Source organism: Oncorhynchus mykiss, unplaced genomic scaffold (genome assembly GCF_013265735.2).
Source record: "Oncorhynchus mykiss isolate Arlee unplaced genomic scaffold, USDA_OmykA_1.1 un_scaffold_195, whole genome shotgun sequence".
Taxonomy (NCBI): Eukaryota; Metazoa; Chordata; class Actinopteri; order Salmoniformes; family Salmonidae; genus Oncorhynchus; species Oncorhynchus mykiss.
Window position 1 is genome coordinate 581,057 of NW_023493678.1, and position 26,546 is coordinate 607,602.

A 26,546-nucleotide genomic window follows, 5' to 3' on the forward strand; every position below is an offset into this window, starting at 1 on the left:
TCTACAGAGTCTTCTATAAAAATCTGTTGGAGAAGTTTGGCTCGGAGAAAATCCTCCAACAGGCCGTGTCGACTCAGGACTCTTCATTTGATAGGATTCTTGTCAAGTCTTTGAGTGAAGCGCTTCTCCACAGATGTAATGAGGCATTGAGGGCAGCCTCAAGAACATCAGTCAAAACCACCGGGCCTAAGGCTCTTCCACTGGCTGAGGATGTGAGGGCTAGCAGCGGGAAACTATCTTTTCTACAAAGGCTGGTCAGGCTGACAAGCAACTTAAAGGTACAGCAAACGTATTTAAATGAACAGTTGTGGGAGATAATGTGAGTAAACAATGCTATTCAGTGTAAAAAATATAAAACCATCCGTTCATTCCAAAACCAATCATAAATGTTGTTGTGCTGGTGTGGTAGGTGTGATTGTTATCATCATGAGGTTGGTCAGCTGTGACATTTTTTAAAACATGTTTTTCTCTTTAAATACTTAGCTATTCAAGAAGGGGAACAAGAAGGATTCCCACCGCGCTGAATCAGAACAAGTACAGTCCTTAAAGACCAAGTAACTTCAGACAATTTATTGAACGTCATTCATTGCATTAAATTGGCCTTTGTCTTCTTATGTGCTCCCGTTAACAGACCAGATTACAATACTGGTCTTTTAAATGTTAGCAGTGATAGCAACATGAACTATAGTGGTGTGTATAGCCCTTCTTCACAGTCTGACTCTTCTGACACTGTGTGACATGCCCTCTGATCCAGTGATCTAGGATATTCTGAGTGGCTTTAGGCTTGAATCTCTGCCCTCCGGCCCAAATAAAGGTTTTCTCTTCTGATATATCTGCCACTGTCAGCAGCCAGCAGGGGAAAACAGACAGCGCTGTTGAGAGCTATCTTTTCTCCCTCATGACTAAAACACTGAGAAAGGCTTTTATCTATTGCAGCATATTCCATCTTTTGATTTAACCTATTATACAGTAGTAGTACCCATTATTTCCCAACGGTTATATCACAGGAAATGTGTTATAAAAAGTCAACTTACAGTGCATCCGGAAAGTATTCAGACCACTTGACTTTTTCCACATTGTTACGTTACAGCCTTATTCTAAAATTGATACAATTATTTTTTCCTCTCATTGAGCTACACAAAACACCTCATGACAAAGCGAAAAGTGTAGAACATTTTAGCAAATTTATTAAGAATAAAAACAGAATTACCTTTGTTTAAATAATTATTGAGACCCTTTGCTATGAGACTTGAAATTGAGCTCAGGTGCATCCTGTTTCCATTGATCATCCTTGAGATGTTTCTACAACTTGTTTGGAGTCCTGTGGTAAATTCAATTGATTGGACATGATTTGGAAAGAAACACAGACCTGGGGGAAGGGTATGAGAAACAATATTCTCTGATCTGATGATACCGAGATTGAACTCTTTGGCCTGAATCAGGATCCTGGGAAAGATGAACGGAGCAAAGTACAGAGATCCTTGATGAAAACCTGCTCCAGAGGTTCACCTTCCAACAGGACAATGACCCTAAGCACACAGCCAAGACAATGCAGGAGTGGATTCGGGACAAGTCTCTGAATGTCCATGAATGGCCCAGCCAGAGCCCGGACCTAAACCCAATCGAACATCTCTGGAGAGACCTGAAAAAACTGTGCAGTGACGCTCCCCATCCAATCTGACAGAACATGAGAGGATCTGCAGAGAAAAATGGGAGAAACTCCCCAAATACAGGTGTACCAAGCTTGTAGCGTCATACCCAAGAAGACTCGAGGCTGTAATCGCTACCAAAGGTGCTTCAACAAAGTACTGAGTAAAGGGTCTGAATATTTGTAAATGTGATCAGTATTTTATTTTTAGTACATAGGTTTTTGATTAAAAAAATAATAGAACAGTTTTTGCTTTCTTATTATGGGTTATTATCTGTAGAGGGGGGGGATTGAATCAATTTTAGAATAAGGCTGTAACGTAACAATGTGGAAAAGGTCAAGGGGTCTGAATACTTTCTGAATGTACTTTATAGCTAGGTTATCCAGTGCAGTGGTAATACTGCCTGCCTTGGGAGAAAACGTAGGATGCGTGCTTATCCGGGTGCCAGAGACACAATCACAAGCTTTCTTCAGACTACATAGCTCAAACTTACAACGTAAAGATATGATTATCACTACATAGGCTTTTTTTTAACAAGAAGGGTGTTTTCTATATCTACCAACTATGAAATTTCAGACATCATAAACAGTAAGCATGAGAATATCATCAAGGCGGACAGGGACAATGTATGAATACACAAAACATTATTCAAATGGACATTCCCCAAATGAGCTATGCACCAGCCCATAGCCACAGGATATCTATGGAGTAACAATATATTCATCAATTTAAAAAAAGGCATGAATATTGTTTTTCTGCTTTTCTGATCTTAAACCTCCCCCTGGATGTTGGTCCAGGTTTCCTCCAGGGGAGACCTTCTGAAACAGTCGCGAAGGAAACAGCCGACAGTTACAGTACTGTGTTGAAGATAGATGATGACACTCTTAAAAGACAGGTCATTCCTTTACATGGAGCAGTTCCTTAAACCAGGTTAGATTCAACACAGCCACCTCAGACTGGGGCCTGTTGGGCCGGGCTGTGAGGAGGGGCGGTATCTGAAGCGAGGCAGCTGCAGTCACCACCTGCTGCTGGAGGAGCTTCTGCTGAACCACCTAGGCTGTGCCTGCTGGAATCATCTGGACCTGGGGATGTAGTCTGGGTCAGGGCAACCGTCAGGGGCTGGATCTGTTACGAGACAGGAAGAGGGTCACATTAAATCAGACAGAAGACAACATGTTATAAAGTGTAAGTTGATCACTCGTGGTTGTAATCTGTTGATCACTCGTGGTTGTAATCTGTTGGCACCGTCCCTGGGTGTCACTTCTGTAGCAGTATTTTTAAGAGTGTATGATTGTTTTTTTAAATTTTAACTTTAGGCAAGTCAGTTAAGAACAAATTCTTATTTACAACGACGGCCATAGGAACAGTGGGTGTAATTGCCTTGTTCAAGGGCAGAACGACAGATTTTTACCTTGTCCGCTCGAGGATTTGATCTGGCAACCTCTCGGTTACTGGCCCAATGCTCTAACCACGAGGCTACCTGCCGCCCCACATACATCTATGAATGTATGTATGTATGTACGTACAGTGGGGCAAAAAAGTATTTAGTCAGCCACCAATTGTGCAAGTTGTCCCACTTAAAAAGATGAGAGAGGCCTGTAATTTTCATCATAGGTACACTTCAACTAAAAAATCCAGAAAATCACATTGTAGGATTTTTTATGAATTTATTTGAAATTATGGTGGAAAATAAGTATTTGGTCAACAACAAAAGTTTATCTCAATACTTTGTTATATACCCTTTGTTGGCAATGACAGAGGTCAAACGTTTTATGTAAGTCTTCACAAGGTTTTCACATACTTTTGCTGGTATTTTTGCCCATTACTCCATGCAGACCTCCTCTAGAGCAGTGATGTTTTGGGGCTGTTGCTGGGCAACACGGACTTTCATCTCCCTCCAAAGATTTTCTATGGGGTTGAGATCTGGAGACTGGCTAGGCCACTCCAGGACCTTGAAATGCTTCTTACGAAGCCACTCCTTCGTTGCCCGGGCGGTGTGTTTGGGATCATTGTCATACTGAAAAACCCAGCCACGTTTCATCTTCAATGCCCTTGCTGATGGAAGGAGGTTTTCACTCAAAATCTCACGATACATGGCCCCATTCATTCTTTCCTTTACACGGAGCAGTCGTCCTGGTCCCTTTGCAGAAAAACAGCCCCAAAGCATGCTGTTTCCACCCCCATGCTTCACAGTGGGTATGGTGTTCTTTGGATGCAACTCAGCATTCTTTGTCCTCCAAACACGACGAGTTGAGTTTTTACCAAAAAGTTATATTTTGGTTTCATCTGACCATATGACATTCTCCCAATCTTCTTCTGGATCATCCAAATGCTCTCTAGCAAACTTCAGACGGGCCTGGACATGTACTGGCTTAAGCAGGGGGACACGTCTGGCACTGCAGGATTTGAGTACCTGGTGGCGTAGTGTGTTACTGATAGTAGGCTTTGTTACTTTGGTCCCAGCTCTCTGCAGGTCATTCACTAGGTCCCCCCGTGAGGTTCTGGAATTTTTGCTCACCGTTCTTGTGATCATTTTGACCCCACGGGGTGAGATCTTGCGTGGAGCCCCAGATCGAGGGAGATTATCAGTGGTTTTGTATGCCTTCCATTTCCTAATATTTGCTCCCACAGTTGATTTCTTCAAACCAAGCTGCTTACCTATTGCAGATTCAGTCTTCCCAGCCTGGTGCAGGTCTACAATTTTCAGTCTTCCCAGCCTGGTGTCCTTTGACAGCTCTTTGGTCTTGGCCATAGTGGAGTTTGGAGTGTGACTGTTTGAGGTTGTGGACAGATGTCTTTTATACTGATAACAAGTTCAAACATTAATACAGGTAACGAGTGGAGGACAGAGGAGCCTCTTCAAGAAGAAGTTACAGGTCTGTGAGAGCCAGACATCTTGCTTGTTTGTAGGTGATCAAATACTTATTTTCCACCATAATTTGCAAATAAATTCATAAGAAATCCTACAATGTGATTTTCTGGATTTTCTTTTCTCATTTTGTTTGTCATAGTTGAAGTGTACCTATGATTTAAATTACAGGCCTCTCTCCTCTTTTTAAGTGGGAGAACTTGCACAATTGGTGGCTGACTAAATACTTTTTTGCCCCACTGTATGTATATATGTATGTATGTATGTATGTATGTAAGTATGTATGTATGTACACTGCTCAAAAAAAGAAAGGGAACACTAAAATAACACATCCTAGATCTGAATTAAGGAAATATTCTTATTAAATACTTTTTTCTTTACATAGTTGAATGTGCTGACAACAAAATCACACAAAAACTATCAATGGAAATCAAATTTATCAACCCATGGAGGTCTGGATTTGGAGTCACTCAAAATTAAAGTGGAAAACCACACTACAGGCTGATCCAACTTTGATGTAATGTCCTTAAAACAACTCAAAATGAGGCTCAGTAGTGTGTGTGGCCTCCACGTGCCTGTATGACCTCCCTGCCAACTCCTGGACAGTCTGTGGTGCAACGTGGCGTTGGTGGATGGCTCGAGACATGATGTCCCAGATGTGCTCAATTGGATTCAGGTCTGGGGAACGGGCGGTCCAGTCCATAGCATCAATGCCTTCCTCTTGCAGGAACTGCTGACACACTCCAGCCACATGAGGTCTAGCATTGTCTTGCATTAGGAGGAACCCAGGGCCAACCGCACCAGCATATGGTCTCACAAGGGGTCTGAGGATCTCATCTCGGTACCTAATGGCAGTCAGGCTACCTCTGGCGATCACATGGAGGGCTGTGCGACCCCCCCAAAGAAATGCCACCCCACACCATGACTGACCCACCGCCAAACCGGTCATGCTGGAGGATGTTGCAGGCAGCAGAACGTTCTCCACTGCGTCTCCAGACTCTGTCACGTCTGTCACGTGCTCAGTGTAAACCTGCTTTCATCTGTGATGAGCACAGGGCGCCAGTGGCGAATTTGCCAATCTTGGTGTTCTCTGGCAAATGCCAAACGTCCTGCACGGTGTTGGGCTGTAAGCACAACCCCCACCTGTGGACATCGGGCCCTCATACCACCCTCATGGAGTCTGTTTCTGACCGTTTGAGCAGACACATGCACATTTGTGGCCTGCTGGAGGTCATTTTGCAGGGCTCTGGCAGTGCTCCTCCTTGCACAAAGGCGGTGGTAGCAGTCCTGCTGCTGGGTTGTTGCCCTCCTACGGCCTCCTCCACGTCTCCTGATGTACTGGCCTGTCTCCTGGTAGCGCATCCATGCTCTGGACACTACGCTGACAGACACAGCAAACCTTCTTGCCACAGCTCGCATTGATTTTTCCATCCTGGATGAGCTGCACTACCTGAGCCACTTGTGTGGGTTGTAGACTCCGTCTCATGCTACCACTAGAGTGAAAGCACCGCCAGCATTCAAAAGTGACCAAAACATCAGCCAGGAAGCATAGGAACTGAGAAGTGGTCTGTGGTCCCCACCTGCAGAACCACTCCTTTATTGGGGGTGTCTTGCTAATGGCCTATCATTTCCACCTGTTGTCTATTCCATTTGCACAACAGCATGTGAAATTTATTGTCAATCAGTGTTGCTTCCTAAGTGGACAGTTTGATTTCACAGAAGTGTGATTGACTTGGAGTTACATTGTGTTGTTTAAGTGTTCCCTTTATTTTTTTGAGCAGTGTATGTATGTATGTATGTGTGTGTGTGTGTGTGTGTGTGTGTGTGTGTGTGTGTGTGTGTGTGTGTGTGTGTGTGTGTGTGTGTGTGTGTGTATGTATGTCCTCTCACTGTCAACTGCAATTATTTTCAGCAAACGTAACACGTGTAAATATTTGTACGAACATAAGATTCAAAAACTGAGACAAACTGAATAAGTTCCACAGATATGTGACGAACAGAAATTGAATAATGTGTCCCTGAACGAAAGGGGAAGGGCAAAATCAAAAGTAACAGTCAGTATCTGGTGTGGCCACCAGCAGCATTAAGTACTGCAGTGAATCTCCTCCTCGTGGACTACACCAGACTTGCCAGTTATTCCTGTGAGATGTTACCCCACTCTTCCATCAAGGTACCTGCGAGATCCCAGACAGGAAGGGTACCACATGAGGGAGGAGGATGTCTTCCCTGTAACACACAGCATTGAGATTGCCTGCAATGACATCAAGCTCAGTCCAATGATGCTGTGACACATCGCCCCAGCCCATGACGGACCCTCCAACTCCAAATCGATCCCGCTGCAGAGTACAGGCCTCTGTAACGCTCATTCTTTCGACGATAAACGCAAATCCGACCATCACCCCTGGTGAGACAAAACCGCGACTCGTCAGTGAAGAACACTTTTTGCCAGTCCTGTCTGGTCCAGCGACGGTGGGTTTGTGCCCATAGGTGACGTTGTTGCCGGTGATGTCTGGTGAGGACCTGCCTTACAACAGGCCTACAAGCCCCCAGTCCAGCCTCTCTCAGCATATTATTCAGTCTATTCAGTCTGAGCACTGATGGAGGGATTGTGCTTTCCTGGTGTAACTCGGGCAGTTGTTGTTGCCATCCTGTACCTGTCCCGCAGGTGTGATGTTCGCATGTACCGATGCGGGTGTTGTTACACGTGGTCTGTGCAGGTGTTACACGTGGTCTGCCACTGCGAGGACCATCAGCTGTCCGTCCTGTCTCCCTGTAGCGCTGTCTTCGGCGTCTCACACTACGAACATTGCAATTTATTGCCCTGGCCACATCTGCAGTCCTCATGCCTCCTTGCAGCATGCCTAAGGCATGTTCACGCAGATGAGCAGGGACCCTGGACATCTTTCTTTTGGTGATTTTCAGAGTCAGTAGAAAGGTGTCTTTAGTGTCCTAAGTTTTCATAACTGTGACCTGAATTGCCTACCATCTGTAAGCTGTTAGTGTCTTAACGACCATTCTACAGGTGCATGTTCATTGTTTGGCGCCCCGAATAAACCTCCAGTATAAAGGATAAACCTCTAGTAGTTGGCAAACTCTAAAAATCACTGCACCTCTTTTACCGTGGTGGGAGTCGGCTAATTACGCACGGCTGCAACCCATACGGCATGACGAGGTACTCATAATGCCCTAAGGTGGTACTAAATGCGGTCTTACGCTCGTCTCCCTTCCGAATACGCACCAGATTGTACGCACTCCTGAGTTCCAGTTTATTGAAGAAGCGAGCCCTGTGCATTGACTCAATCGCCATAGCAATAAGAGGTAGGGGGTAACTATACCTCACCGTGATTTTATTGAGACCTCGATAATCAATGCACGGGCACAAACCTCCATCCTTCTTCTTCACGCGGGAGGATGGAACAGGGAGGATGGAACAACCAGACCCCGATCTGGACGTCCGCGAGTAGCCAGCAGGTTGTCCAGCCGGATGGACAGGTCCACCAGCTGGTCGAAGGTGAGGGTGGTGTCTCTGCAGACCAGCTCCCGACGGACGTCCTCACATAGACTACAGCGGTAATTGTCGATCAGGGCCCTGTTGCTCCATCCAGCGCCGGCAGCCAGGGTCCTAAACTCCAGCTCAAACTTCTGTGCGCTAATCATCTCCTGCCTCAGATGGTAGAGGCGCTCACCCGCCGCTCTGCCCTCGGGTGGGTGGTCGAATACTGTCCGGAAACAGCGGGTGAACTCCTCAAAATCGTCCAACTTCGCATCTCCCCCTCCACACACAGCGCTGGCCCACTCCAGGGCTTTCCCGGTGAGGCACGAGACGAGGGCAAAACTCTTCTCACGGTCCGATGGAGCTGGGTGGACCGTGGCCAGGTACATGCTTAGTTTTAGGAGGAAACCCTGGCATCCGGCAGCATCTCCGTCATATCCTTGTGGTATGGATAGATGGATCCTGCTAGGTTCAGGTGGGAAAGGGGTGTTCAGGGTAGACCCCGGTTGTCCTGGTAGAGGCGCTGGAAAAACTCCCTGTGTCTCCCAGCGGTCCATATTCTGGACAACGCGATCCATGGCTGCGCTCAGTTTGGAAATCATCGCCATATGTTCCATGACGCGCTCCTCCACCTCCACGGCTGGGGTACCTTCTCCTGCTGACTTCATTTTGGTCGGAGATTCTATCACAGTCGTGTTTATAGGTGGCAGGGAAGTCAGGCGCAGGATAATTAAAACTTAAAACAACTCCAAAACCATGAAATACAATGAAACAAAGTGGGTACGAGGACCCGTCGCGCACCAAATACAAAACACGAATACTGAACATAAAACAATCTCTGACAAAGACATGAGGGAAAACAGACGGTTAAATACACAACAGGTAATGAATGGGATTGAAACCAGGTGTGTAGTAAGACAAGATAAAACCAATGGAAAATGAAAAATGGATCAATGATGGCTAGAAGACCGGTGACGTCGACCGCCGAGCACCGCCCGAACAAGGAGAGGCTTCGACTTCCGCAGATGTTGTGACACCCACAGGGTGGGCTTTTTCATACATGCAGGATTTTCTTGCCCAATGTACCTCTAAATGTATTCTGCTCAACCAGTATCTCCGTCTCAGACAGATGACAACAAATCCCCAGCCGTGATGCAGTAGGGTATGTGTCAACACAAATATTGATAATATCTCTCTGACTGGAATAAGGTTCTCATTGGCAAGGCTTTTCTTCGTCAAAGAGAGACATCCATACAACGGTAAAAAAACACCCGGATCCCACTTTCTCTCACATTTGACACCGTTCAGAGGTAAATCAGGCACTCCTGAGATAAACACTTCATAGGATGCCTGCCCTGTGCCTGAGCAGAAAGATGAAACTGACTCTGAAAGCCCCACCAGCTCTACCCAGTACTGCTTTATCTGCTCTGTCGGAATGCGGGAGACTCTGTCAAAGGAGATGAGGATATCAAAACACAATGCTACACTCCAAAGTGCTGCCGTGGGGCCTTCCTGAGCTGAACAAACTAGCTGTAAAAACTCTCGCTTTCACTGGCTTCTAGATCAGAGCGCTTGCATCATTGCTATTTTACAAGAGAATGAGAAATCGACTGAAGGGAAACAGTCAACCATGTTTCTTGTTTGAGAAATTTGACTTCATCTTGCCTCATTCTTAAAAAGCTAGGGATGAAAATGATCTATTACAATAATAAAAAGCTACAACAAACGAACGCACAATTCTGTATTTCATCACTTTCTACCTCTGACAGACACACAGACACACACACACACACACACACACACACACACACACACACACACACACACACACACACACACACACACACACACACACACACACAGGGAACAAGAGCAAAAAAGTGTGGTGATTCATCTACTGTCCTTAACACCATGACAGCTCCTGTCCTCTGAGGTCTGCTCAAACTCCTCCTCCCCCAGGTTTAATGGGACCAGCCATTATGACCCTCAGAGGTTTCCTCTGTGCTGTGGTTTCTGGTTTTATGTCATGCCACAAAAACCCTTCATGCTTAGCTCTGCATTGACCCACAGTGAAATCCTCCAATCCCTCACACTCATAACTACAATGACCTGTTACTCTGTTCATGTCTGTGATCAGCCTGATCTCATAGACTAGACGTAACATAGTAAATGTAAATCCGGAACACTCAAATTAGTATGTTATGTTTGGTATGGTTATATAAGACAAATGGTTATTTAAGGCAAAAACGAAAGTAGGGTGGTTGGTCAGGGTGGAGGGGTGGGCATACAGTATAACACGGATGTCTAATGATCCAAAGGTTATGATTTTACTTACTACTTTTTAGCTACTTTGTAACTACTTAGCATGTTAGCTAACCCTTCCCCTAACCCTTATAGCTAACCCTTCCCCTAACTCTAACCTTAACCCTTTAACCTAACTCCTAAACTTAACTCTAACCTTAACCCTAACCCCTAGCCTAACTAACATTAACCAGGTAATTTGTTTTTGATGGAAGAGGGAGGTGCAGACATGGGATAGATGGTAGAAGAGCAATGATAGACGCTGCCATCGGTTTTCTGAAAAAAAGTGCCTGATTTGTATTTTAATTTTAATTTTATTTCACCTTTATTTAACCAGGTAGGCTAGTTGAGATTAAATTCTCATTTACAACTGCGACCTGGCCAAGATAAAGTATAGCAGTGTGAACAGACAACAACACAGAATTACACATGGAGTAAACAATAAACAAGTCAATAACACAGTAGAAAAAAAAGAAAAAAAGAGTCTATCTACATTGTGTGCAAAAAGCATGAGGAGGTAGGCGAATAATTACAATTTAGCAGATTAACACTGGAGTGATAAATGATCAGCTGGTCATGTGCAGGTAAAGATACTGGTGAGCAAAAGAGCAGAAAAGTAAATAAATAAAAACAGTATGAAAACAATACAATCTCACCATATCTTCTCTGCTATGCAATCTGGTTTCAGAGCTGGTCATGGGTGCACCTCAGCCACGCTCAAGGTCCTAAACGCCATCGATAAGAAACATTACTGTGCAGCCGTAATCATTGATCTGGCCAAGGCTTTCGACTCTGTCAATCACCACATCCTCATCGGCAGACTCGACAGCCTTGGTTTCTCAAATGATTGCCTCGCCTGATTCACCAACTACTTCTCTGATAGAGTTCAGTGTGTCAAATCGGAGGGTCTGCTGTCCGGACCTCTGGCAGTCTCTATGGGGGTGCCACAGGGTTCAATTCTTGGACCGACTCTCTTTTCTGTATACATCAATGATGTCGCTCTTGCTGCTGGTGAGTCTCTGGCCCTTCTTTGGACACTGTGTTAACAACCCTCCAGGCAAGCTTCAATGCCATACAACTCTCCTTCCGTGGCCTCCAATTGCTCTTAAATACAAGTAAAACTAAATGCATGCTCTTCAACCGATCGCTGCCTGCACCTGCCCGCCTGTCCAACATCACTACTCTGGACGGCTCTGACTTAGAATACGTGGACAACTACAAATAGCTAGGTGTCTGGTTAGACTGTAAACTCTCCTTCCAGACCCACATCAAACATCTCCAATCCAAAGTTAAATCTAGAATTGGCTTCCTATTTCGCAACAAAGCATCCTTCACTCATGCTGCCAAACATACCCTTGTAAAACTGACCATCCTACCAATCCTCGACTTTGGCGATGTCATTTACAAAATAGCCTCCAATACCCTACTCAACAAATTGGATGCAGTCTATCACAGTGCAATCCGTTTTGTCACCAAAGCCCCATATACTACCCATCATTGCGACCTGTACACTCTCATTGGCTGGCCCTCGCTTCATACTCGTCGCCAAACCCACTGGCTCCATGTCATCTACAAGACCCTGCTAGGTAAAGTCCCCCCTTATCTCAGCTCGCTGGTCACCATAGCATCACCCACCTGTAGCACGCGCTTTCTTTGGCCACCTCTCCTTCCAGTTCTCTGCTGCCAATGACTGGAACAAACTACAAAAATCTCTGAAACTGGAAACACTTATCTCCCTCACTAGCTTTAAGCACCAACTGTCAGAGCAGCTCACAGATTACTGCACCTGTACATAGCCCACCTATAATTTAGCCCAATCAACTACCTCTTTCCCTACTGTATTTATTTTATTTATTTATTTAGCTCCTTTGCACCCCATTATTTTTTACTTCTACTTTGCACATTCTTCCACTGCAAATCTACCATTCCAGTGTTTTACTTGCTATATTGTATTTGCCACCATGGCCTTTTTTGCCTTTACCTCCCTTATCTCACCTTATTTGCTCACATCGTATATAGACTTGTTTATACTGTATTATTGACGGTATGTTTGTTTTACTCCATGTGTAACTCTGTGTCGTTGTATGTGTCCAACTGCTTTGCTTTATCTTGGCCAGGTCGCAATTGTAAATGAGAACTTGTTCTCAACTTGCCTACCTGGTAAAATAAAGGTGAAATAAAAAAAAATATTTAAAAAATATAGAAAGCATCTCAGAGGGTTGATCTAGCTACAGATATGTAATTCTCCTCTATGTGTTTTCCCCTTGCTGCTAATAAGCTCTTACCAATCTAACTAAATTAATAGAGAACATCTGGTTATCTGATAGTCTATGCAGCAACTATTGTATTAGAGTCAAGCTGTGGTTATTTTATTTATTTTCCTAGACAAGTCAGTTCAGAACAAATTCTTATTTACAATGACAGCTTAGGAACAGTGGGTTAACTACCTTGTTCAGGAGCAGAACAACATATTTTTTACATGGCCAGCTCAGGGATCTGACCTAGCAACCTTTCGGTTACTGGCCCAATGCTCTAACCACAAGGCTACCTGACGCCCTATGTCCTGCCAACTCAAAAACTGCACAATAAATGTGTAACCAAGGGGGAACTAGTGCATTTCTCTGAGAAAATCAATCTTCCAAAACACTTGAAATTCTTGTAAAATCAATGGCATTTATTTGATCAAATAGACTTTGAAAGGGTAGACATGCAGAAATTCCTCTTGTCAAAAGTATTGCTGTTACATAAGTAGTTCTTCATGCAGCGTAACAGGTTACAGGTTCTTCTTGGTGAAGCGCCTGAATGGCTTCATCATTGCTGAAAAGACCCTGACAATCAAGGATCGTTTTTTGACAGGCTGAGATATGGAGGGAGAACCCTCTCCAACTGGAGCTAGAAACACAAGAGAAATGGATGGGGTAAGAGAGAGAGAGAGAGAGAGATGCAGTATAGTAACGTTGAAAAATAACAGTGCTATGAGTTTGGTAGGCATTCCTATGTTTCTAACACACACCTAAACAAAACTACAAGCTATAGCAGAGCTCTAAAACATCCTTACCTATGCAATGTCCATCAGTAGAGGGAATCTCAGTCTGGTCCTGGACTGAATGGCAGTCCTTTTTGTTTCCTCTCTTGGAACGCTAACAGAAGAAAGGTAAAGAAAATGGTACAGAGAATAAATAAATGGAACACTTCTGAATCCAAGGCAACAATTTAGTGGTGAATAAAAAATATTTATTTCATGTATTTGTCTTATCATAGCCACATCAATAACATCAGCACCTAACTGGAACAAAAAACAAATGCTAACTCCCTGCTATACCTTGAAGTTGATCCTGAGTTTGGTCATTGAAAAGCAAAGGAAGCTCCTTCTTGCTTTCTGCTCAGCCCCCCTCTCCGTCTCAGCCTGGTCTGATGGGTTTGTTGCAGCAGAAGCTGGTCTTGACGCCTCCTTGCATCCCTGTACCAGCTGCTGGGTCAAGGACTTTACCAGGACTCTGTCAAATGCAGGGCCCTGGGAGGACATAGCTGCTTGCAGGGTGTTATAAGAGCCAAACTCCTCCATGAGGTTTTTATGTACACCTCTGAACACCCTTTGGATGCTCAGGTTCTGGGAATATGCCTGTGTCCTGGATAATCTGGATGCAGCACAGAACTCAGACAGGACTTGTCTGATGAGTTGCTGAGATGTTTCTGTCAGATCTGCTGCCTGTTGGGAGGGTCCATCTAGGGCTGAGGGTCTGATCTCCGATAGCAACCTTATCACCAGTATGGTGACAAAACAGATGCCATCATCTTTGCTGGAGTCCATCAAGTACTGCAGTGGGAATGCAGTGGCACTGCTGATGTCCGGGATGATTAAGAGCTCCCTCAGATGGCCAGAGCTGCTGGGGATACACACCTCCTTCTCTTCAATGTCAATCCCCTCTCCCTTTGGTACCAAAGAGGTTCCCTTGCTGGTGAAAGACGGAGTGGAGGATCGAAAAGAAACTTTAGCACTCGGTGGTCGGCTGCTGTCAGTCATTGGACTGTTACGATGCAGGGGTTCATCTGTGTGTGCCATCATCTTTGTCTTTAGGTCACTTGTAGAAATCTCTGGCATTTTAGAGTCCCTGGTGTCGATGCAGGAGCTCCTGACGATGGGGCAGGTCAGATCAAAAGGCACTTCGTCAGGGATGGGAGTGCCAGGGAGGTTGATCTCTAACTCACACTCTGACCTAGGACCCTTTGAAGAGCTGGACAAGGAACTACGACCATTTAAAGAAGTGGATAAAGATGAACAGGTTCGAGGGATGTCTTGGCAGACTTGTTCACTGTCATCCTCACTTTTCTCAATCTCCTTCAGCATAGTTCCTACCATATCATTGATCTGAAGGAGCTCCCTGGAATCCTTCATTCGCCCGAAGTTTGAGATTTCACTCTGGATAGCAACCAGGATTTCCCCAAGGGTCTCTTTGGAAGAAGCCATTTCTGTCCTTTCGGATCCGGATGGCTTCAGCCCTGTGAAGAAATCCTTAAGTGTGTTCTTCATACTGACGCAGATGTTCTTAGCTGTTGACCAAAGCTTCTCCTCTGATATTTTAACACTCAATTCAGTATAATCCAGTTGGGAGCCCCCGTGGGAGCACTGTGAAACTCTCCCACTTCTTTCCAGTAGCACAGTGTCAGTGGACTCATTTTTCTGGAAAATAGTCGCCATTCCTTTGACAAAGGTTTCCACTAATCCAGAGGCTGTATTCTCAGAGGACATGGAGGACATGGATTCTGAAAGGACATGGATCTCTGATGGTGAGCTAGATGATAAGCCAGCCTGCAGACTTTTCTGAAGACCAGTATGGCTGATCTGTGTGATAAAGGAATGACTGGATCTCATCAGCACTTTACTCACTGCCTCTTCTGCCTGAGTCTGAAAGTCATTGCTAGAGAGGTTCTTAATGCTCTGAATCAGACTAGTTGAGGACTCTGTGATTCTGACACTCTCTTCTGAGCTCAGTTGAGAATATTGAGTACTCACGCTCAAGTCTTCATTGGGTGAGGGTGACTGGGAAATAGTATAGTCATCAAGCTTTGATAGGACACCATCAACAAACCAACAAGCCTCTAGGGACTCATCAGATGAACTGACAACGGCTAAGGATTTACTCTCCACTTTTGATAACTCTGACTTGTAGATGGAAAAAACACTGCTAAGAACTTCTTGAGTACTGGTATCCAGATTGGAGAGACAGAGAGCTGGTATTGGTTGGCTCTCTCTGGGAACTCTACTGTGTTCGGTGCTGGGTAACTGGACCTCAACAGTTGAAACAGTTGCCTTTTCCAGGGTGTCTGAAGACTCCCGAAGAGAAGCATCCTTTGCCACACCTTCTTCTCGAGCGGCTAGAGTTAAAAGGTCCCTCAGCTTTGCTCGTATACGGCCATAGAGTGTGCCGGCTAGAGAGAAGGTTATCTTCTGTGAAGACCCTGTTTTGTGGTCATTTACAGGAACTGGCCAATCAACTGCTTCACATGTGTCTTCAAATGATGCTATCGTCTCCATGCCTCCCACAAATGCCTTAACAATCACTGTGGCAGTGGAGGTTACAGATGTCAGGGCTGTGCAGCTGGTATTCAGCGGGGCTTCAGTAAGGCTAGGAGCAGCACTAGAAGGCCTAGAGGAAGGAGCCATGCCAGAAGAGCTGCTGACTTTCCTTGTAAGGATGGTGCTCACCGCCTTCAGGGCTTTAGACTGAAAGTCGGGGCTAGAGAGGGTCTGAATCTTTCTGGCCACCACACTGGTAGAGGATCCAGTCTCTTTGAGAAAGTGAGTGGTCCCTTCCTTCCCAGATGGACACTCAACATCTAGGTCACATTGAAGATTGGTCAGAAATTTAGACCCCAAGATTGTCATCTTCTTGGCCAGATCCAATAGGATGTTGAAGTCCTGTGCCATTTTGTCCATTGTGCCGACAATGGCCTCCAGCACATCATCAGTCACAGGGTCCATGAGGGGCTCGATAAACCCTACCCACTCTGGCTCAGATGTTTGGCTCTGTAGCTCGGCCAGGATCTGAACCGAGGCTACCCGAATGACCTCCTTGCCTGCTGCTATGTCCTGACTGTCCATAGGGGGGCAACTCCCCGGGCTGGCCTGAATGGCCACTGAGAGGCCAGAGTTAAGCTGGTGTACCACCTCCCCCACGATAGCACAGCTCAACTCGGAGGAGCTGGAGGAGGTGGGGTTGGAGTGACCCTCAACCAGGGATATCAGAAGGCTCTCTTCCGTTACCCCAAAAAGAGCCTTCAGAGGCTCCTCCATGAGGGGAGCCTCTCTAGTTGCAGGCAAGCTCTGCAATGAGGTCTGGGACCTTGAAGATAAACACACAATCACCACTTAAGCCATGCAAATGTAACCAACTGTATCTAATCTGGGTCATTAGTGAGCCTGAAAACCAAATTAGAGCAATGATGGATTACTTCTCATACCACCTTAGTTCTAGAAGCCTAAAGCCAACTGACACGATTTTTTGCCTGATTTTTATGTTTGTACGACATCAGAATATGATTATTTCTGAAAGGCATGTACCTGATCTATTTATTCATAGATGACTTCATGGCTTACCCAGTTAAAAATGACTTTCACCTGGACCCACCCCCCCCAGTGGCAACATTTCTGACCAGAACTTAAAACTACAAGGTGTGAATTCCAAGTTAATAATTTATGATAAGTATGGATCAGGTCTTGCAATTATTATGTTGAAATATTGCTGTGAACATACCTCTTAGGCGAACAGCATGGTGATGAGGTTCTGCGAGTGGATTTTTGGCGGCATCCTGCACTGCCATTCCTCCTCCTCTCCTTAGTCCAGTAGTTCATCTCACTGATCAGCAGCCTTTTCTCTCTCTCATCCAGACCGCCTAAGGAATCCTCAGACCCTGTCAGAGAGCACTGGGATTCTGGGGAGGTTGCCCCACTCCTCAGGTTCACCCCCATGATACGAGCTAGCGCTGGTAGGAGAATGCGGAGGGCTGTCTGGGTCACGACTTTAACAATCTTCAGACACAGCATGGAGAGCTGCTCGAATGTGAGCTATGGCCAACAAACAGAGTAATGTTTTTGTCAATCAAGCAATTCCATGACACCATTCCCTATATAGCGCACAACTTTTGACCAGAACCTTATGTGGAGAGACTTACATTATTTTTCATGCCCTGCTGAATCACTCTCCATTGGCTAGAGAAAAGAAAAGAAAGGAAACATATTTTACCTGCACACTGGTGTTGAGTTAGTGGAGTCACTAGATAGCCATGTCAGGGAAAATAAACGTGTATTTATTTAAGCAATTAGCAAGTCCATGAGATATTTTGTTCTTGATTTACAAGAAGAGTTAGGTGTGTGGTTACAGTGATGTTAGGGTTAGGTGTAGTGTTTGAAATCCCATTTGTGGTTAGAAGGTGCACTATGACTATAAATTCAGAGTTGTTGTATGTGAGGTTGGAAAAAGACATGGGACTTGCTCATCAGTTAGACTCCTCAGGAAGGAGAGGAGGATTGGGGCACAGCATGTCCCAATCTTGAGAGAAGGCATTAGAGTCCTCTGAGCCTCCTTCTCCAGCTGCTCAATGATAGATCCCCTTTCCCGGAAACCACACCCGGGTGTCTGAGAAGACTCTGGGAAACCGCAAAGAGAAATCTAAAGTTGAATCTGAACTTGATCCCTAATTTCCTTCACCTTTAGGGATTTGATTGCACTGGACAGGTAAAAGCACATCTCTCTGCGGGCCTCCACTATATTGCTTTCACCTATATAGATACTATCTACTCAGATCGGTGCTGATGAATTTGAACACGACCTGCACCCAACATGAAGTAATCTCGGACCTGCACCAATGCTGCTGTCCTCCTCCACGGAAGTCTTCTTGGCACCGCCACTGGACTTACGTTTAGCCTACATGACAACAGATTATAGGTCTAATAGCAGATCTAAGGTCAGTGTAGCGTCTCCTCCTAATGCTTTAAGGCTAGGATTTAGTGATAGTAAACTAATCCTAGATCTGTGCCTAAGTAGGCAGAGCATGTGTAAAGGACAGCATATTTCTTACCTTGCCTCCTGTCCTGTCTTTGCTGGTCTCATGTGTCTCCACAACCTTATTTTGGTCATCCGGGGGATCCTCCCATTTCACGCTCTGGTGGATAAATAAGAGGTCAATATCAGTCCTAGGTTGTGACTTTATGAAACAACTTATTCACTCCTATTTCAAACAAAACGGCAATAGTGGTCAGATTTCAGGCCATGGATCAAACTATTGTTAGTAATTTCTCCTCTAAACTCAAAATAGGCAAATGAACCATACCTTGCTGTCATCTGACATGATGAGTAGCTTATTGTTGTAGGCTGTTTAGAGGAAATACTAATACCTCCTTTGAAAAAACGTCAGTGAACCATCGGCAGACAACTGAAGTGAATATGAACGTCCTTGAATTATGACAAAGCATTGTTGAATACTCGATTCCGATTGGCTGAAGCCAGAGCATTCTTCAAAGATGTCATACACACATGATGTCACAATTAGGCCTAAGTCTAATGTCTATATGAATTGTCAATTTCATTAGAAAACAAATCAAAGCTTCTCAAAGTTCTGCCAAACGAAAATATGTCTAAGTGCACGTTTTTGCGTTTAATTTATGGTTTATCATGCATCGTCATTCATCACCATATACAAAAACGTAACTCGCTGCCATCCATTAGCTATAATTCTGAGGTTGTAAAGCTGCAAAACTAGGACGTGCAATAAATTATAACCACTTGCAGAATAATTTCAAATCAGACGTTCAAGGGGGCTTGAACTATTTCAGCACTGTGGAGCTGTCCGCTGCATAGAGCTGACACGTTTCTTGGCGTCAGGGGACAGTGCCATGGTGCTGAAATGTTTCGCGTCAGGGCAGCACCTGAGACCGCGGCATGGTGCTGAAATGGAGCAGGGCTCAGTTCTATGGATATCTCATGCGGATTTTCCTGCTAGCCTATGTATAACGATACTATAATTACATTATTTTCATCCATCCGTCAACACAAATGGCATGTCAACGTTCCCCAAATAATAATGCAATGAAGCCAAGCCGAGATGTATGGTTCTTCTTCTAGAGGACGAAGCACCACTGTATCATCTAAAACCTTCAGAGAGATCCCTTAAAACTGTAGTATAAATTCTCCACGGCTGTTATGGTAGCTAGGTTAATTTAGCGAGACATGGACAAATCCAACACATAGCGTTTCAACTGAGTCCTGCTTAGAGGTGACTGACCGTCATGTTGCTAGTTGTAATGACGCTTTTAAAACAATAATAGTTATTTGTAATTGCTCTGGGAGCTAATTATTGCAGAGCCCAGCTACACATCCTGCTCGCTGGGCTCATTATGGACAGCCAATGAGCAGTTCAGATTAAAAAGTCAGCCAGATCTGATCCCTATAACATACATGATACTAGGATCCTGTAGCAACCTGCAGGCCTGCACAATCCTCCATGGCACGAATGCTACACGCGCAATATGGTATGCTAACATCCCACAACAATTCCCCAATTGGAATTACTTGCCTAAACTTCCAATCATACTTATTTTCTAATATCAACCATAGTTTCTGCACTTAAGGCAGACTTGCCATTAGAACAAGATGGAATTAGGACAACTGTAAAGCTCATTAAACGTAGGCTAAAATGAACCTTACCTGGCTGTCGTCAGCCATTATGTGTAGCCCGTTAATTAAGGCTCTGAGCCTCTGATACTGCAGCTGTTCTGATAGGCTACTGTAGCTGTTCTGTAACTGTTAAACTAGTCTAATCGTATCCGTTGGAAACTGGTCAGTGAACCGTCCTCAAACACAATGAACTGATGTCAATATGGACATGAACCTTCACATAAAGATATCAAATACATGACGTCAGATATATCGACAGTCCAGCAGGCATCAGCTTTGTAGCCAAGTGATAATAGTGTCCAGAAGGCAGCAGTAGATGGAACAGGGAAGGCGCCATTACGCTAGCACGCGGGCTACACGGCGTTTAAAGTTAGTAGCCCTCCGACGGGGGCCGGTTGAAGGCACAGCGGATGGAGTATTCGTCGGCAGACCAGTCGTGGTGGTGCGGCGGGGGGCCTTGTCGACAGAGAATCCAAGCCAGATGGCGAAAGAGGTATTGTAGAATTTAGAATGCTAGCACTGAGATGCGCCTGGCTCACGGCTAACTGGTGCTACCTTCGTGGCAGTGGCGTTATCCACTATAGATCCACTATAGCCAATCGGTAGCAGCGATGAACCGGTGCCAAGGTCCAGAGTTTGCAGCAAGGATCAGGTGGAGTATTGGGCTCTAGCCGTGTATGAGTGGGGTTCGGGAGAACAGCTGAGTAGGCCGGGAGGTGGGCCTCAGGGATAGCTTCGGTACTGGATGCCACGATGAGTGCAAGCTAGCTGTGAGCTAGTTAGCTGCAAGTTGTGATCTAGCTGTGAAGATCAGAAGTAGAGGTCCAGGGATTACGGCAGGAATCCGGCGTTGTTGTGGAGAGACAGTCCGATACTAGTAGACTGGCGAGTATTATCCAGGCTAAGAACAGGGCTGGTATCTGTGCAGAAGGTAAAAGCCGCTAGCATTGGCTAACTATGACTAAATAGCTTTTAGCTAATTAGCTAGTTAGCTTCTGGAGGTTCTTGAATGTGTTCTAAAATTTTAAAAAAATAATAATAATAGCGATACCGTATCACATTGGGTGAAGCAGGTTACCGGAACAAAGAGTGTTACCTCTTTACTATTAAAGTGTATTGCTCTCTGTTTATGACTGATAATAGGACGTAACACAGGGATGAGGAGAAAACAATCATTTGGATCCTACACAACACGTTGTTGTACCTAAATAATTCCACAAGAGGGCGACATATAAACATTTCTTAAAACCAATTAACCTCTACTGCCTTCAGTCCATGACGTCCCCGATTAACTAAAAGTCTGCGTCTGCAAAAATGCTCTTTTATCATAACTCGACATGAAAGTAGCAAAGCCAAAACAGTCAATGACATGCTTTTCGGGATATACAATTCGCTATGGTGGAAGAAAACGTAAGTGAAATATAGGGGAAGGTAGAACATGTTTTACAGTAAGTTTAAAGTTGTTATCACCAATTTAGCTCTGATAGGCCTTCTGCAATCCAAGCTTTTGGGATCGTACTCAAGGCTACTTGGTTTAGGCCTGGCTATAGCCTAGGGATACAGTCCAATAATATCTCCCTTCTCCTGAAGTGTACACTCGTTCGCTTCTTCCTACAAATCTAAAATCATTGGATTGGTGGAGGCATGGGCTAGAGAGGAATATGCTACCAAATAGCACCTTATTCCCTAATGTAGGGAATAAGGAATGCACTATAAGGAATAGATCAATCAACTGGCTCACTAAATGGGGTACCGAAATAAATCCAAAAGAGGTCGACACGAAATTAGACTAGGTTTATTTCTGTTTTGACCTGCTGAGTCGCAGTGCTTAGTGAACAGATTTTGGGCCTAGCTGTATCGAAAACGATTGATGGGGAAAGTGTGTAATCTGATCAATATATTTCCCCCCCAATATTAATGAGAGAATGGGAATGTGCATAAAGGTCTAACATTCCATGACGTGGTATGAAGTTCTTAATTCGTCAGTGGCTGCAATATTGTCCTCAGTAAACTCAACATGAGTGAAAACAACACAGACAAGGACAAGTTTTTCGAGATATAAAAAATACTGTATGCTATTATGGATGAAGAAAAGGTAGGTTAAATGACACTAAATATTTGGGAATGTAACTAAGGAAAACGTCATTTAAGATAACATAGTCTATTGCAAAACAAATGTCTAATTCTCTCTATCACCAGTTTAGCTCTGATATGGCTGTAGCTCTATGATGTCCTTTGCAAGAATCTAATCTGACATTGACATGAAATTCCTATGTCCTTCAGGTAGTACAGAGAGATGATGATGATCCCCAGAGGGAGGGGAGGGAGGTTGTTGAGGAAGAACCAGTGGCCCAGCTCAAGAAGGAGCCCAAGAAGACAGGAAAGGTAAAATGTCAGGAGTGACAGGGCAACTACTAGACTAGTAACACTCAATTGTCACAATAGCTGCATTGACCTGGATAGTTTTATTCAATAGTCCTATTGTAGCAATTTTATCGAAGTATTGTATTAAGAGAAAAGCGTCTGACTTATCCTGAATTGTCCTATATGGTAATAACATATTTAGGATTGAGGAATAAACACCCGGACAGAGGATCTGTTATTGAGCTCTTGGAGAAGAATGCTCTTAAGGCTGCATTCGGCCCAGGCAACAAAGATGAGATGGAGGACTGCTACCCAATCCTCATCTCATTCATGCGCAATCTTACTGATAGTATGTTAGAACCATGTTTTGCTCTAGCCTCACATATTTTGTGCAGAAGGAAATAAAAAGTAAGTAAAACACATTTCTTTTTTCTTTTCTAGGCAATGGCAAGTGATCTATAAAGGATTTTAAAAAACCTGTACGTTTCTCCATCAGCCTTTGACCTTTGATTTGGGAATGTTGTGTTGAATCAAGAGAGAGGAATTAACCATAGTTCTATTCTGCTATTACGTTCATTAATCTGTCATACTTCATCCAACTTTGAATTCAGTCACAGATAAGGAAAACGATGTTGGTGAAATGCATTCTGTTCAATCTAGAATACTTTACATCAGAGTTTCATTGCCAAACCTGCTGTGTTCTGTTTTTGTTTGTGCAATGCAGATGACAAAGGAACAGCTTGCAAAATTGTGCAAGACCATTGTCAACTTCATTGCACAGACCACCCTGCAGATCCTGCTGCCGGCCCTGGCCCGCATTCTATGGGTGACGGGCTTTTATGACAACGCTGACACACTCGAGGGGTGGATCCTTCACTGCCTTTGAGCAGAAAAGACTGGAGCTCATCCAGGAAGTTAAATATTTGGCGAAGTAACTGTGGCGGCAGGGTTCTCCGACCAAGGTCTAGCACACCCTCTTCCAAGAGGTACTGTATGTTCCCCATAATGTGTGTGTGTGTGCAGTTAATCCTAACCCTCAAACTGATGAACAATAATTTCCCCATTTCAATATTTTCCAGCTTTCTAACAGGTGTGTTTTGCAATATCTAATGCACACATATAAATTACATTTAGAATACTCAATTATAATGCTTGTTAGATTTGTTAGCACTAAGATATCGATTTTCCAACTTCAGACAGCAATTAACATGCTTTGCTTGTTCATTTTAAAGTTCCCAGACCTCACTGAAAGTCCACCTGGGAATGCCAGAGGACAGTATCATCAGCAGTGTCCAGGAGCAACTGTCAAAATCTGACCAAATGGTGGCTGCAGGACAGCTTTCACAAATAGATAAAGTGGTTGGAACTATGCTGGAGAACATTGAGAAGATAAGCAGCGAATGTGGCGAGGAATTGGTCTATCAAGAGTCACTGCGGTCTTCCTCCTCGTTGTCATTCTCAACTGCCAAATCACAGAAGACAGAGTGGGAATTTGCACTCCCATTCCTTCTGAGTTACCCGAGAGTACTGCTCAGCCCATTGTAAGATGCTCAGTCATTGACATGAGCGAATCTACTAAGCCAAAAACAATGGTGTGTGATGCCAGAACAAGCATGTTTGCCATAGCCGATACCATCATGAAGAAGGTATATCCAGAGGCAGAAGGGCAGGTTACATCTCACCCTGATCTAACAGATCCAATAGCTAGACTGGAGGAGCTCATATCTCAGGGTAGGATTGGTGCTCTCTCCCGTGATCTCAGTCACCAAGTCAACCGCATAATTTCCGATAGCAACTTGACCCCTCTGGGACTGACAGTGGCGGCTGGAAAGAGTGCATCTGATACCATCCTTTCGAAGCTGAAGAGGAATGACAAGGTGGGGAAGCCCACAACTTACGAGCTGGTTCAGCTGTTTGTAGAGGAGTCTGTTAAGTGCCTCCTGCTTCCTAGTTTTGTGCCCTATTCAACTTCAATGAGTTTGGCTCAGGGGGCCAAGGTGTTGGCTAGAGTGTCTGAAGATAGAATTTCATGCTCTTCTTCTTCATCAGTATTTAGTGACACAGTCAGTCTCTTTACCAAAGTTATGGTAAGCCAGGTCATGTACTCTGTGGATTCTGATGCAGAAAGTATAGGATCCTCTCCAACTGAATCTCTCCAAACATCTGAAACCACTATATCTGATGTAGGCAATCTATTGAGTGGCAAGTCCTCCCCTCGGCTGTCTCCTTCTGGCACCATTATGGCAACAAGCGAGACCTCCAATGCAGCACAAATCTTGAAGGCCAACATTGATGGAGAGGAAGTGGATACCACCAGTCATTCTGGTGTAGCTCAAAACATTGTCAGGGACGATATGTCAACCAGCCCAGACATGGTCAAAGATGTCACACTTCCAACCCCATCCTCTGATAACTTGGGCGGTGATGATGACGTCACCGGCCTCATCAGCATGTTAGTAATGAGAATTCTAACAGAAATCCAAACCCCAGCAGAAGATTACCCAGTTGACGTCACACGCAAGTCACAAGACCTGATCCCTAAAGTTATGGAGGTCTTCTGTGCATGGTCAGGCTGCTCTGAGACACAAGCCTATCCAGAGAACTTGAGGATTCATAAAGTCTACAGAGTCGTCTATAAAAATCTGTTGGAGGAGTTTGGCTCGGAGAAAATCCTCCAACAGGCCGTGTCGACTCAGGACTCTTCATTTGATAGGATTCTTGTCAAGTCTTTGAGTGAAGCGCTTCTCCACAGATGTAATGAGGCATTGAGGGCAGCCTCAAGAACATCAGTCAAAACCACCGGGCCTAAGGCTTTTCCACTGGCTGAGGATGTGAGGGCTAGCAGCGGGAAACTATCTTTTCTACAAAGGCTGGTCAGGCTGACAAGCAACTTAAAGGTACAGCAAACGTATTTAAATGAACAGTTGTGAGTAAACAATGCTATTCAGTGTAAAAATATAAAACCATCCGTTCATTCCAAAACCAATCATAAATGTTGTTGTGCTGGTGTGGTAGGTGTGATTGTTATCATCATGAGGTTGGTCAGCTGTGACATTTTTTAAAACATGTTTTTCTCTTTAAATACTTAGCTATTCAAGAAGGGGAACAAGAAGGATTCCCACCGCTCTGAATCAGAACAAGTACAGACCACTGCTGAAGATGGCATGCGTAAGTTCACACAACAGGACAACAGTCTGTTTGAGATATTGGTGTACAAAGAAATGCCATTTCAAAATAACCTTACAAAGGTTATATACGCAATCATTAGTCATCTCTTATGTAAAAGTAATTATATTCTCCAAAACTCAAGCTGTTGGTTCTCATTTTATCAGTGTCAGTTATGTTGAGTTGTAACATACATTACATCATTTCTGAATTAAAGTGCATGTAAACGCTCTCTCTCTCTTCTGTAGTGCCCAGCATAGTGCCACATGCTGCCATGTCTGCACTGCCAAAGGATCTCCCCGCCAGCTCCCAACAGGAGACGCCTCATAAACGTCCACTTCTCGTCAGGATGTTTTCTGCCATCTCCAAAGGCCTGTTCAAGCCCTTCAAACAGTCCTTAAAGACCAAGTAACTTCAGACAATTTATTAAACGTCATTCATTGCATTAAATTGGCCTTTGTCTTCTTATGTGCTCCCGTTAACAGACCAGATTACAATACTGGTCTTTTAAATGTTAGCAGTGATAGCAACATTAACTATAGTGGTGTGTGTATAGCCCTTCTACACAGTCTGACTCTTCTGACACTGTGTGACATGCCCTCTGATCCAGTGATCTAGGATCTTCTGAGTGGCTTTAGGCCTGAATCTCTGCCCTCCTGCCCAAATAAATGTTTTCTCTTCTGATATATCTGCCACTCTTCAGCAGCCAGCAGGGGAAAACAGACAGCGCTGTTGAGAGCTTTCTTTTCTCCCTCATGACTAAAACACTGAGAAAGGCTTTTATCTATTGCAGCATATTCCATCTTTTGATTTAACCTATTATACGGTAGAAGTACCCATTATTTCCCAACGGTTATATCACAGGAAATGTGTTATAAAAAGTCAACTTACAGTGCATCCGGAAAGTATTCAGACCACTTGACTTTTTCCACATTGTTACGTTACAGCCTTATTCTAAAAATGATACAAATATTTTTTCCTCTCATTAAGCTACACAAAACACCTCATGACAAAGCGAAAAGTGTAGAACA

At 44.3% G+C, this 26,546-nt stretch overlaps 2 protein-coding genes across 7 annotated transcripts in view; one reads left to right on the forward strand and one right to left on the reverse strand.

The window, feature by feature from the left end:
* The window catches only part of LOC110513490, a 285,372-nt gene that overhangs the window by 228,834 nt on the left and 29,992 nt on the right, over positions 1–26,546 (reverse strand). The window lies entirely within an intron of this gene.
* LOC118947729 lies at positions 19,821–25,965 on the forward strand. Of its 4 annotated transcripts, XM_036972829.1 has the most exons (7): positions 19,835–20,479; positions 22,270–22,371; positions 22,792–22,829; positions 23,075–23,336; positions 23,583–25,247; positions 25,440–25,518; positions 25,764–25,965. In XM_036972829.1, the coding sequence occupies exons 5-7, from the start codon at positions 23,751–23,753 to the stop codon at positions 25,925–25,927; spliced, it is 1,740 nt and encodes a 579-aa protein (XP_036828724.1). In that variant the 5' UTR covers positions 19,835–20,479; positions 22,270–22,371; positions 22,792–22,829; positions 23,075–23,336; positions 23,583–23,750; the 3' UTR covers positions 25,928–25,965. The 4 variants fall into 4 exon arrangements, with proteins under 4 accessions (XP_036828725.1, XP_036828724.1, XP_036828723.1 ...); XM_036972827.1 differs by lacking the exon at positions 19,835–20,479 and adding an exon at positions 20,596–20,638 and having other exon boundaries at positions 23,075–25,247; XM_036972828.1 differs by lacking the exon at positions 22,792–22,829 and having other exon boundaries at positions 23,075–25,247.